Source organism: Sarcophilus harrisii, chromosome 3 (assembly GCF_902635505.1).
Source record: "Sarcophilus harrisii chromosome 3, mSarHar1.11, whole genome shotgun sequence".
Classification (NCBI taxonomy): Eukaryota; Metazoa; Chordata; class Mammalia; order Dasyuromorphia; family Dasyuridae; genus Sarcophilus; species Sarcophilus harrisii.
In genome coordinates, this window is record NC_045428.1 from 602,993,536 (window position 1) to 603,006,649 (window position 13,114).

At 31.9% G+C, this 13,114-nt stretch overlaps 1 protein-coding gene across 1 annotated transcript; it reads left to right on the plus strand.

Moving 5' to 3' along the window:
* The first annotated feature begins 11,825 nt into the window (after positions 1 to 11,825).
* LOC100917166 (olfactory receptor 2AJ1-like) lies at positions 11,826 to 12,768 on the plus strand. The gene is given in 2 exon segments (XM_003766443.2): positions 11,826 to 12,370; positions 12,372 to 12,768. Coding segments are annotated over 2 exon segments (942 nt in total).
* Positions 12,769 to 13,114: the final 346 nt, after the last annotated feature.

A 13,114-nucleotide genomic window follows, 5' to 3' on the forward strand; every position in this document is an offset into this window, starting at 1 on the left:
TCTTACCAGTTATATAGCTTAACTACTTTATATAATAGATTAGATCACTGACTGTATTCATCCATCAATCCTGATTAACCATTATTTTATTTTATTTTTTCTTTCTATCTTTTTTTGCTTTTATAATGCTTTTTATTTTCAAAAAATATGCATAGATAGCTTTCAACATCCACCTCATGAAACCTGCTTAACATTATTTTAACAATTATCTTTCTAAATTAATATGTAATTTTTCTCTCTCTGCTATGTTCTCCCAGAAACAAATAAGCAATTATTCAAATCTTTATAGCAACTTGCAAAAATAAATAAAAATAAATCAGAAAATTGGCTAAAGCCAATAATGTGTTTCACATTCTGTGTCATTAGTTAATCAATATTTTTGTTGACAGGTGAATGAAATTCATTATCACCAGTATTTTCAAATCGTGGCTGGTCTTTTTGATGATCAGAATTCTTTGTTTGTACAAAAACTTTTCAATTTGATATAATCAAAATTTTCAGTTTTATAGTCAATAGTGATCTCTAGTTCTTCTTTGGTCATAAATTCCTTCCTCTTCCACAGGTCTGAGAGGTAAACTATCTGCTCTTCAATTTATTTATGATCTCATTCTTTGTATACCCCAGATCACTTGAACCCATTTTGACATATCTTGGTGTACACAGTGTTAAGTGTGGGTCATTGCCTAGTTTTCTGCCATACTAATTTCCAATTTTTCCAGCAATTTTGTCAAATAGTATTCTTATCCCCAAAACTTGGGTCTTTGCATTTGTCAAACACTAGATAATTAAAGTTATTGGCTGTTTTGTCCTTTTGAACCTCTTCTATTCCATTGATCAACTAATCTATTTCTTAGCCAATGCCAGATAGTTTTTAGTAACCGGGTGCCTTATAATATAATTTTAGATCTAGTAAAGCTAAGCCACCTTCATTTGATTTTTTTTTCATTAATTATGAAATTCTTGACCTTTGTTTTCCATATGAACTTTGTTGTTATTTTCTAGGTCATCAAAATAGTTTTTGGGAAGTCTGATTGGTATAGTGCTAAATAAATAGATTAGTTTAGGTAGTATTGTCATCTTTATTATGTTTGCTCATAATCCAAGAGCATTTAAATATTTTTCAGTTAGTTAGGTCAGACTTAATTTGTGTGGAAAGTGTTTTGTAGTTTTGCTCATAAAGTTTCAGTTTTCCCTTGGCAGATAGATTCTAAATATTTTATACTATCAGTAGTTACTTTAAATGGAATTTCTCTTTGTAACTCTGACTGTTGGATTTTGTTAGTATGTAGAATACTTCAATGACTTATGTAGGTTTATTTATAACCAGCAACTTTGCTAAAATTGTGGATTATTTCTAATAACTTTTAGTAAGTCTCTAGGGTTCTCTAAGTATACCATCATATCATCAGCAAAGATTGATAATTGAGTTCCTCATTGCCTATTCTTATTCCTTTAATCTCTTTCTCAGCTCTTATTGCCATAGCTAGCATTTCTAATACAATATTAAATAGTAACAGTGATAATTAACCTTGTTTCCTCCCTGATCTTGTGTGGGAATGGTAGCAGTTTGTCCTAATACATATGATGCTTACTGCTGGTTTTAAATAAGACACTACTGATTATTTTAAGAAAAGTCCATTTATTCCTATTCTCAAGTGTTTTAATAGGAATGGATGTTGCATTTATCAAATGCTTTTCTGCAGATGATCAAATTCTTAATGGTTCAATTAAATTAATAGCAGTGTTATTATTATTTGGAAATTATTCTACACGAAATGACCTAAATGAAAAATTTAAGATACTCTGATTCTGGTTTCTAGTCCCTTTAGAGTTAGTTTCAAGGAAAATGAATTTATGTATATTGAATACAGGCACATATTTGTATTTCCCTACCATGATGTTGTGAGGTATCTCTATAGTACAATTATAGAAAAGTATAAAATTAGAAAAAGAAAAGAAAAAGGAATCATTCTTCCACATTTCTTTACTTTCCTCTTCATCGTTTTACACATCTTCAATTTCTTTGAAACTGTCTCCTATGTTGTTAAAGCTCAGTCATAAAATATTACACTCACATACCATCATTTGTTCTCCATTTTTGGGAAATCACATAGTTTGATTCTTTATCTCCAAAGATCTATAGAAATGATTTTATATATAAGTACTTCTCCTCTTCCTTTGATCTTTTTATATAGGTAGGACCTGTAATTAGAATATGCCATTTCATAAGGTTGCTTATGTAGTTCCGCTGATTTCACAACTAAACCAATAACACATTAATGTGCCTACTTTCTGCCCAGCCCTATAATATTTGTCATTTCCATATTTGGCAGTCTGTTAAATTTTATGTGGAATTTTAACTGTTCTAATTTTCATTTCTCTAGTTATTAATGGTTCAGAGCATTTTTTCATATTATTATCTACTGATAGCTTGGATTTTTCCCTAGAGTAATATTCTATCATCATAAAAATCTGTGATAAAGAGAAATTATCACAAAAAAGCTTTAAGTATAATCTATTATTGCAAGGTTAGAAGTTGCCAGCAATAAAGTTTAATGACCCCTCAGGGATCAAAGACACCTTAGAGCAGAGAGCAAACTTTTAAACATTTGGTCACATAAGGTTAAGTGATTTTAAACTAGAATTGTGATTTATCTATTGTAAAGGAGTAGTGAAAGTACAGGGTGGATTTACATTTTTCATAATCATGCTGACTTACAAAAGAGGGTTGCAAAATCCAGGATAAGGAAAACAGAAAGTTAGCCAACATTCTCTAGAAAATTTTATTTTGGGCAAGCCCCTACACTACAATGGTCTGATGCATTTGTGACTACATAGAACATCTGCAAACCAACATTGTCTCATTGAGAGACCAGGATGTAACCAAGAAAAACAGTATAAGTTAAGTTCTTTAAAGCAGTCAAACTATCTTCATATGCTGAAACAGTAGGGTGTCAAGTTTTCTTTCACAATTTCCTTTTACCTTTCTTCCTAATCATCTTTTATCATTTATCAATTAAGAGATAGTTTCTTATTCTTGAAATGTGAATCCATTCATTTGTTCTTTTCAACCAAGGGCGATCCAACCAATTTTATTTAATTTCCTTCTATGTTTTAACTGTATTACTTTTCCTTAGATACAAATACAAAAATTAAATGGTTCAAACTTTTAATTAATTTACAATTTCTTGGGGGTTTCAACTTGTGTTCCCCATACTAATAAATAAAGTATTTTAAACAATGCAAAAGTACATAAACATATATCCATATTTATATGTACATTCTATATATATATGTTAGATACACTTATGTATATATGAATACTTCTACAGATTTCCATTCTCAAATCCAACTGAAACATTTCTTTTTGGACATTTCAAATGGATATCCATAGATATGCAAAATTTCAAGTAAGCTTATTACATGGCAGTGCTCATGATTTTTTCCTCCACATCTCAAATTTCTTCTAAATTTCACAACCCTGTTAGAATGGCACTATTGAATTATCACACACAGAATCATCATAGCACTCACTTGCTTTCACCCACCATATCCAATCAGTTACAAAGTCTTGTCCCCAGTTATCAAGTGTTCTCCTTTTTCTCACTAATATGACCACTATACAACTTAGATTCTCATCACCCATTTTTAGGCTATAGTACTAATCTTACAAATGATTTCTAATAGCTATTTCTCAATCCATTCTTCATTCAACTACCAAAATTTTATTTTGTAATGCTGGAGAAACTGAGGCAGCAGAGAGAGATTAAGAGTTTTCCAATGGTTATTAATTGAGTATAATTGACTAGACAGGACTCTCATCTCAAATTATCCAGTCAGACAGAGATAAAGATATACTTGGACCAAGGAATCCATATTGGTCCCAGGGCTGGGAGACTGTCATCTCAAAGAATCCAGCAATCAATAGGAGACAACCAGCTTCTTAAACACCCCCTCTAGAAACAAAGAACCAAGAAGGGCAGGAAAACTTCTGTCAGGTTGGGGGAGACCATAAATCCTAAAAGGCCAGAGACAGGATGTCTGAATACCCAGAGATAAAGATGTCAGTAGAGGGGTATCTTTGGAGATATTTTGAGGGATATTAGCAAATTCTGAGAAGACAGGAGAATCTACTCTTCTTGTTTATCTTGCTAGCAATTTATAACACCACAGAAGTAAACAGTTCCCAGTATAACTTAATGGACCAGAAGGGGGTTTTTACGACTAAGGGGAATAGTTAGGGAGACTGAGATAAAGGGAAACTCCTTACAGGAAACCAAATTGGAGATAGTTTAAGGGAGAACTATAGCAACAATTTATACCCTTATGTGATTTTTCTTTATTTTTGTTTGGATATTTAAAAGTCTGGAAGGAGTAAAATTAGTTCCATTCCCCTACTATTATAATTTTACTGATGATTTTTGCCTAATACTCATTTAACATTTCTTTAAGAATTTAGATGCTATGTCATTTGATGTGTTGTGTATATGAATTTGTTTATGAAGAAAAAAGAAAGGTTAATTCAATCAAACAATCCTTTGGATATTCCAGGTCCCAATAACACAATTGTCACTGGGCTTTGGATTCATCACTTATCTCATAAAGTCTCTGTTGCAATGTTTACTGCTAGGTTGGTGTGGAACTCAAACTCTATATGGCAGGCACAGTGCTTTGTGGACCAGTGATCAATATAAGTATTTGCTATCTAAATAGCACAGTGGATAGAGCACTGGCCTTGGAATCAGGAAGATTCATCTGCATGATTTCAAAACCAGCAAAGTTTTGCCAGACACTTATTAACTACATGACTCTAGGCAAGTAACTTAATGCTGTTTGCCTGCTTCCTCAGCTGTAAAATGAGCTGCAGAAGGAAATAGCAAACCACTCCAGTGTCCTTGCCAAGAAAACTCTCAGTGGGGTCACAAAAAATCTAAGTGGACAGAAACAACAGAACAAGTACAACCAAGAATGATTGGGAGTATTGAATGAGATTATTTATATCTATATCTAAATGCTATTGTTAAATAGAATGAACTTTGGGGGATGCCCTGCAATTGCCATCCCATTTGACCTCTCCCAGTCACTCCCCACAATGCTCTTAGAAGAATCACCATAACTCTACAGAAAACATTCGATAACTCTGTAAAACAAGAAGGGATAGTTGGCCAAAAGGATTCTCTGAAGAGCTACAATAAATCCCAAAGGGGATGTTGTGTCTAATTCGGATCAACAAATTGGCCTTTCCTTCAGCAGCAGTACCTTATATCCCATGCATCTTTGGGCTTTATATTTCCAGTGGAAAGCAATAAAGAGGCAGTACCCCCCTTCATTTTCTCCATTTTCAGACTGTTTTTCCACCAAACCATCTTGAGTACAGTGATTGGGTAACTTACTAAAAGAACAGATTGAAAACATAAAAGTTTTAATTGTATCAACATTTTCTTATTAAGGGTTTAAGTCTTCTGTAGATGGCAAAAGAATCTCCTAAAAGTGTTGTAATGTCTACGGATGCAGGTAAGAATGAGGGGATCCCAGGATCTAGGATACTGAATTAATTGATTTCAGGATTTCATTCTTGCATTTTCACAAAAATCAGATCACAGGGTAAGAATAACCACAGCAGCAACATTAAGAAATATTTTGATAGGACTTTGCAATTTATAATGCTTTCAATACCAGATATATTGTAATGATATTTTATAAAATTGGTCGTTTGACTGACTCATTGCTCACATCCTTATCTCAATTGATCTTTTTTTAATTCATTTTTTTAATTTTTTTTTTTTGTTTTTTTTTATTTTTTTTATTTTTTTATCTCAATTGATCTTAACAGCAAATGTGAGGTAGCTGTTTTATTATCCCCATTTTACAGATGATGAAAACACTGAAAGATAGGATAAGTGAAATGTCTTGGATAACACAACTGGTGAGTGTCTGCTATCTGACTTGAACCTCAGTCTGTGATTCTCCAACATACCATGTTGTCTCCCATAGAATCCCAAATCACTGATTTAAAGTTGAGGTGGATCTTAGAAGTCACTTTAGATGTTCTCCTCAACCTGCCCTTGCCCTCATTCTACTAAATCAAGCCCATTATTCCACAAGACTCATTATTTGACATTTCTTCCTTCGTATAAACTAAAATTTTTCTCTAACATGTTTATGTATCATTCCAGCAAATTTTACCCCAGGGTACCTCTAATTCAAGGACATTATACATTGAAAGGAGCTTAATAAAGCCCCTGAAAGTAATATTTTTACATGGCTTATATGTTTGCACTAACAAGTGCAATCTAATCTAATGAGATTCTAGCTTCTGTGATGATCAGAGGTAAGTTTGCAGAAAGACAGAGAGATCAAAAGATGAGATAAGAATAGAAAAATAGAGCAATTTTTAGGTAATACTTTCTCATTGTTTGTGTCAGGAAACAACAAAGTACATGTTCCTTTTGTCAGACATTAAGCAAAACTTTCCACCAATTTGACTGAGTTTCTTTTTTTTCTATTTCCTTTCAATGAATTGACTGAATTGGTGGGGTAGTAGATTGCTTTCTCTATGCAAGAAAATAGCTCTAACTCTATCTGGTGACAAACGTAAGGCTGAGTGGTAGTAAATATCGCCCCTTTTATCCCAGAAACCTTCACTTGCCTGACTAATTTCTGTTGAAGGAATGAAGATAAGAATTCTGCTTGTCTGTGAGCTGAAATTTTCATTGCTTAAGATGTCTCAGATAAGAAAAAGGGATTCTCTAGTTTCAGAAACTGGACAGTTATTCTTTCTGGTGGTGATCAACTGGACCCGGAAAAACTGGTTCAAACAGCATTTACAATGAATGATAAATTTATAAAATAATTCTATTAAGTGAATGTTCTGGATAAGACTAGGTACTCATAATGATTACACTGTGTGAATTTTTCAAGGAGAGATTGTCATTTGCTTTTCTTCGGATACCCAGTGCTTGGCACAATGCTTGATGCATGGCAGGCACTTAGTAAATGCTTATTGATTGACAATAAGGTTTACAAACATTTTAAAAATTGCAAATTGTCCACAAGGAACTTATGATTAAATAGGGATGATACAACAAGCAGTTAGCTGTGTAGAATATAACCAGAAGTGAACTAAAAGCAACAACCAGGTTGGTGCTCTCAAGCCATAAGAAAATAAAAAGAAACACTTCATAATTCACCTTATAAACAAGAAAGATCCCATGGCAGTGCTGATCGGTGAGTTGAGACTTAAAGGAAGAAAAGAATCTCCACCTGCAGATCTCCATCCCAGGCATATGGCATGGTCTGGGGATTCTGAACACAGGATGGAGAAAAGAAGTCCTTTATTATTTCAGGGTAGGCTTGAGAATAGAGCGAGATTTTATGTATGTTTTGTAATACAATTATAATGTTTACAAACATAGTCAATAATAAAATTTATTAAGTACCTTCTATATGTCAGGCAATGTCCCAAGGATGGGGTATCTAAAAAAAAACAAATGACAGTCTTCCCTTGAGAAACTCTCACAATCTTTGAGCATCTAGCATCATCCAGAATGTGCCTTTAATCCATATATGAAATTTTATTATTCAGTATAAAATGCTTTTTGAACCAGTTTCTGTAAACAACACAACACAAAAACTGGTCCAATTTACAAGGCTAATCCATTACATATTACAGTCATATACCTAATTATTAAACTACATCACAATATAGAAAACCAGAGAAGGAGAAGCACCATAAAAGGAACTTTATAGACAAGTACAACCAAAAATTGTTAAAGGGCCTTAAATATATTATCAATGAGAATCACAGGGTTTTAATTTGCTAAACAATCATTAGAAACAAGTGACTATTTATTTCCAATCTCCTATAGGTAAACACTATTCATTTAGAAATTCTCTGAATCTAATCTAATAAAAGCAATACAATAAACTTGACAAGATAGTACAAGTACCCAGAATACCAGAAAAATGTCTAATTTGAAAACAACAACAGAACAGCATAAACCCTTAACTACTCCACGTAAAAGCAAAACAGCCAATATCTAAAAAAGTAAAATTCTATTTAATAAGTATTTAATAAAAAATTACTTCATACAAAACAATCTATAATACCAATTTAAAAATCTTTAAGTATTTGACAAGAATTTTACAACTAGTAAACATTAGCACAAAATTTAAAAAAAAATTTAAGAAAAGAAACAACTAATTGGCCAGTGTCATAGGCAAACACTAAGTAATAATCACTCCATGTAGTAAATAAAACTATCCAAAAATATTATGAAATAAATCAAGTAATTTTAGCCAAAATTACTAGTTTCACTATTTATAAAAACACTCAACAACTTTAAACAAACTAAAAGCCATACTTTAATACTCATCCCATTCCAGTATAAAAATAAACTAACAGAAAAGCACTTTATATTGATTTCTCTAAATAAAAACATAAAAAATTAGAAAATTTATTACTTGTCCAAAACACCATACAAACAATGAAAAGTAAATTAGCAAACATGAAACCAAATGATATAAACAAAATCACAACAAACAAAACAAGCCCACAGTAAGCAATCCGTGGTACCCCAACTCAAAAGCCAAGAACCATTTCCAAGCAAACATCTACAACAATTAATCCTGCTTGTGAAAAAGGCCAAATACAAAAAAAAATATCCCATAAGCAACAACATCAAAAGCAAACCTAGAAAAATTGTCAATGAGCCCAACAACACATAGCAAAACACCCTATTTTAAATCTCAACATAGCTCACTTTTAAGCCCCAATGCAATCGCAAACCAAGAACAGTAAAATACAGCAAATGGCCACCAAACTACAGTAAAAAACACAATACATCTAACACAAACCACATATAACTCTACCAACTCTACAACAGCCACACAACTTTTGGTTTATTTCCCTCATCTATAAAAACAAAAATAACAACAAAACACTTCTTCACTTTACTCCTAATAACAACACTACCTTTAAACACATCCCACTTGCTTGCCAAAACAAAAATAAATTTCAACAAGAAAAAGCCCCAAAAAACAAACAACCAAACACACACATGCACCCCTACCAAACACCCCAAAATGGCAAAATCCACAGCTATTTGTAAAAAAGCCTGCTTGTAAAAACCAGCAAAAGCAAAAATTTAAAACCAAGCAAAAAGCAAAGCATTGCCAAAACACAAAACTAATAAAATTCATGCTTAGCCCATGCATGTAAAAATAGCCCCAAAAAAAAAGCCATTTCACTTTAAAATGTAAATTTAAAATATATACACTTTAAAATATCTAAAAAACAGCCAAATGCCCCATTAAGTCAAAAAAGAAACACAAGCAAAGAAAAATGCATTTAAAAATCACTCCAACATAATAATAATTACATCAGCAACAGCAACCCCCAGCAAACCGCAAAATAACATAGAAAATAAAAAGCAGAAACAAAAAGCTAACACATAAATTTAAAAAACATAATCTGAAAAGCCTTCAGCAAAAAAAAATGAAAAGTCAAAACAAGTAAGAAAAAACAAGTAAAGAAAAATTTAAATGTACACAAAAACACAAAAATAAAAACCATCATAGAAAAACATCACTGTTCTCAAAAAGCTCTACTTAGCAAAATCAAGAAAAATGAAAAAACCATTAAATTTAACATATAAAACACTTAACACAGAAACAACACTAGCCAAAACCAAGCAAAAATTAAAAAAAAAGCAAAAGCTTAGAAAACTTCATCTTTGAAAAAGCAAAAATATTAAAAAATTAGTACAAAAGCACTCATTACATCAAACTTTATTTACCCCTTCTCAACATATATTACCACTCTCATCGCTTACTACTTTGAAAAATTTAAGCCATAGCCAGAATAGTATTTTAAAACACAAGCCAAAAAAAAAAAAAAAAAGCTAGTAAACCATCATTTATAAACAAAAGCAAGAATACCCAATAATTTTACTTTTATTTATTTTCACTTTTTCACTTTTCTTTTTGTCTAATTTTCCTGTGCAGCATAATAAACAACAAAAGCTATAAAACAATATACATAGTTATATATATTACTTGTATCTAAAATATATGAGAAAAGAAGAAAAAGTGAAACATAAAATTTTGCAAAGTAAAATATTAAAAATACTCTTTGCATATATTTTAATAATATTTAAACAACACAAAAAAGCAAAAAAGTAGCTATATGAAAAACTTCCAAAACCAAACCAAAAAGCCATGGCAAAACAATAATAACACACCATTCTTTCTAAAATGAAAAATAGCCTTACATACCAAAATTTCTAAACATACAAGAAAAAAAATACAAAAAATGAAAGCCCCAAAAGTATGCAAATTACATTAGAAAAAAAACATCTAATACTCTTGAAACCAAAACAACATTACATAGCCCATCCATTAATGTATCAAACACACACTTATGCAAACACGTACTACCACAAATAAAAACACAAACAAACTCACACACATTCCCTCTTTACTCATCTCACATTTTCCCCAATCTTCAGCTTTACTTTACTCACCAAACACAACTATTTCTCTAGCCAAGAAACAAACCATATTAAACATCCTAACAATATTTACAGCAAAGAAAAACACCCCAAAAAAAACTGCATTCCATTAAAAAATTTCAAAAGTAAACACAGCCAAATTTGGAATAAATAAAATGAAAAACAAAAAAATAAAAAGCCAATAAAACCAAGAAAAAAATAAATAATAAATATAATACAGTACAAACCAAACCTGCCATTCACACATAACCCGCAAAACTGAAAACACAAGGGATTCTAATGAATTGGGAATGGCTGAATAAGTTGTGACATATGGTTGTAATGAACACTATGTATTATATGAAGTAATGAGCTAAAAGATCTTTTTAAAAATGATAAGCAAAATGAGAAAAACCAAGAAAACTCTGTATACAGTGATAGCACTATTGTTTTAAGAATGGCATTTTAACTGTTAGAAAAAGAAAAACTGAAAATCAAGAACATATGAAGTTATCTGCATTCAAAGAATTCAAAGAAAGAATTAATAAATAGCAGCATGTATAGAATGTATAGAATAATTTTACATATATATAATGTGATATATCTAATAGTAACCATTTTTATGGCAGGTCTGGACAGAGGGAAGCAAAAAAAAATTAAGGAAAAAGAGAAATTTACATAATAACTTTAATATAAATTTAAAAGGCCTAGCGTTATATTTAGTTGATTTGTAGTTTTATGTACATTCTTGTTTTTTATTATACTACATTATGAAAATGCTTGCTTTATTCCAAAAGTTAAAAATAAAATAAATTCTAAAAAATAATGCAGTTAATGATACTATAAACAAAACAATCCTTGCTTGACTTAGGAAATTTTTTGCTCCTACATCTGTCGTATTTGCATATTTTAAAAACAAACAGTTCTCCCTCAAAGATCCATTTGATTCTTATCTTTTCACTGATTTGAAAAATGATTCTTGCTCTTCAAATAGGAGGAAAGACCAGGCCTTGAGAGGCCGAATTAGCTTTCTGATTGTCTATAAGCTAAAAAATCAACTAAGAAAGGAACATAAATGTAAAACTACCCATATGAGTTATTTTGAAATTTTTTTTCAGCACTTCAGTCAATGAATTGATGTCAAGGTGTCAATTAATCCCAGTGATTCATTTGATTGATTTTTTTGAATTCCAACTTGTTGACATAAATAAATGAAATGACTATTGTGACAGTCATAACTTTAAGCTACAGATTCAGTCTTGGGGTTTGTATTCATCCAATCTTCTTTTTCTAAAACTTGTCTTTTGGGCTTTAGGTGGAAAAAGTGAAAGACTGATGTGGGAAGAAAAAAATCAAACTTTTGTTAAAGATTTCATCCTTTTAGGATTATTGCATCCAAACCAATATGGATTCTTATTCTTAACACTTATCCTTATTATTTTTATGGTGGCAATTATGGGGAACACAGTCTTGATTCTTGTGATCCGCCTCGACATCCGGCTCCACACTCCAATGTACTTCCTTCTCAGCCACCTCTCCTTCATAGATATATTGCACATTTCTAACATCGTTCCCAAGATGGCCAGTAACTTCATATCTGGTAGGAAATTCATCACATTTGCAGGTTGTGGATTACAGATTTTCCTCTCCCTCATTTTTTTGGGTTCTGAATGCCTTCTCCTTTCAGCCATGTCCTATGATCGCTATGTAGCTATCTGCCACCCACTGCGTTATCCCATCCTCATGAACCATCGGATTGGTGTCCTTCTGGCTGCAGGATGCTGGCTTGTGGGAACCATCAACTCTACAATTCACACAACTTATGTTCTGCACCTCCCTTTTTGTGGCACAAGAGCCATCGACCACTTCTTCTGCGAAATCAGCCATGTTGAAACTCTCTTGTGTTGACACATCACATTATGAAGGAGGAGTTTATGTGAGTGCTGTATTCTTCCTCCTCATTCCCTTTTCCATTATTCTTGCCTCTTATGGTCAGATTCTCCGTACTGTGTTTCACATTAAATCTATGGAGGCCCAGAAAAAAGCCTTCTCCACTTGTTCCTCCCATCTGGTCGTAGTTATCATGTATTATGGACCATTTATCTTTACATACATGAGACCAAAGTCCTATCATACTCCAGGACAGGACAAGGTCTTAGCCATTTTATATACAATTCTCACTCCCATGCTCAACCCTATCATCTACAGCCTTAGAAATAAAGATGTTTTATGTGCCCTGAAGAAGGTTTTAGGGAAGGCACTTGTGCACAGAAATTAATATTTATATAAAACTATAGCCTATGTTCATGGATGACCTATCATAAATGTGTAGAAAATATTCTATTTATCTGTTAGGTTTATTCCAAGAATTTTGACTTAGGACCAAGAATGACACTATTGATTTGTGTTTCGGTTCTTCAATATCATATTTAGAAAGTAGCAACCAAATGTTAAAATAATATTTAAAAAAATTTTAAAGCTCTTTGATTCATATGCCAAAAGTCTTTTACGTCATGGTTTCATTAAAGTTACTATCAAACTGCATTGTTCTTGTGATCATGGGTAGACATTTGTAAATGAATTCCTCAGCAATCAATTTCTCCCTTCTCAGCAGGACTTAATTT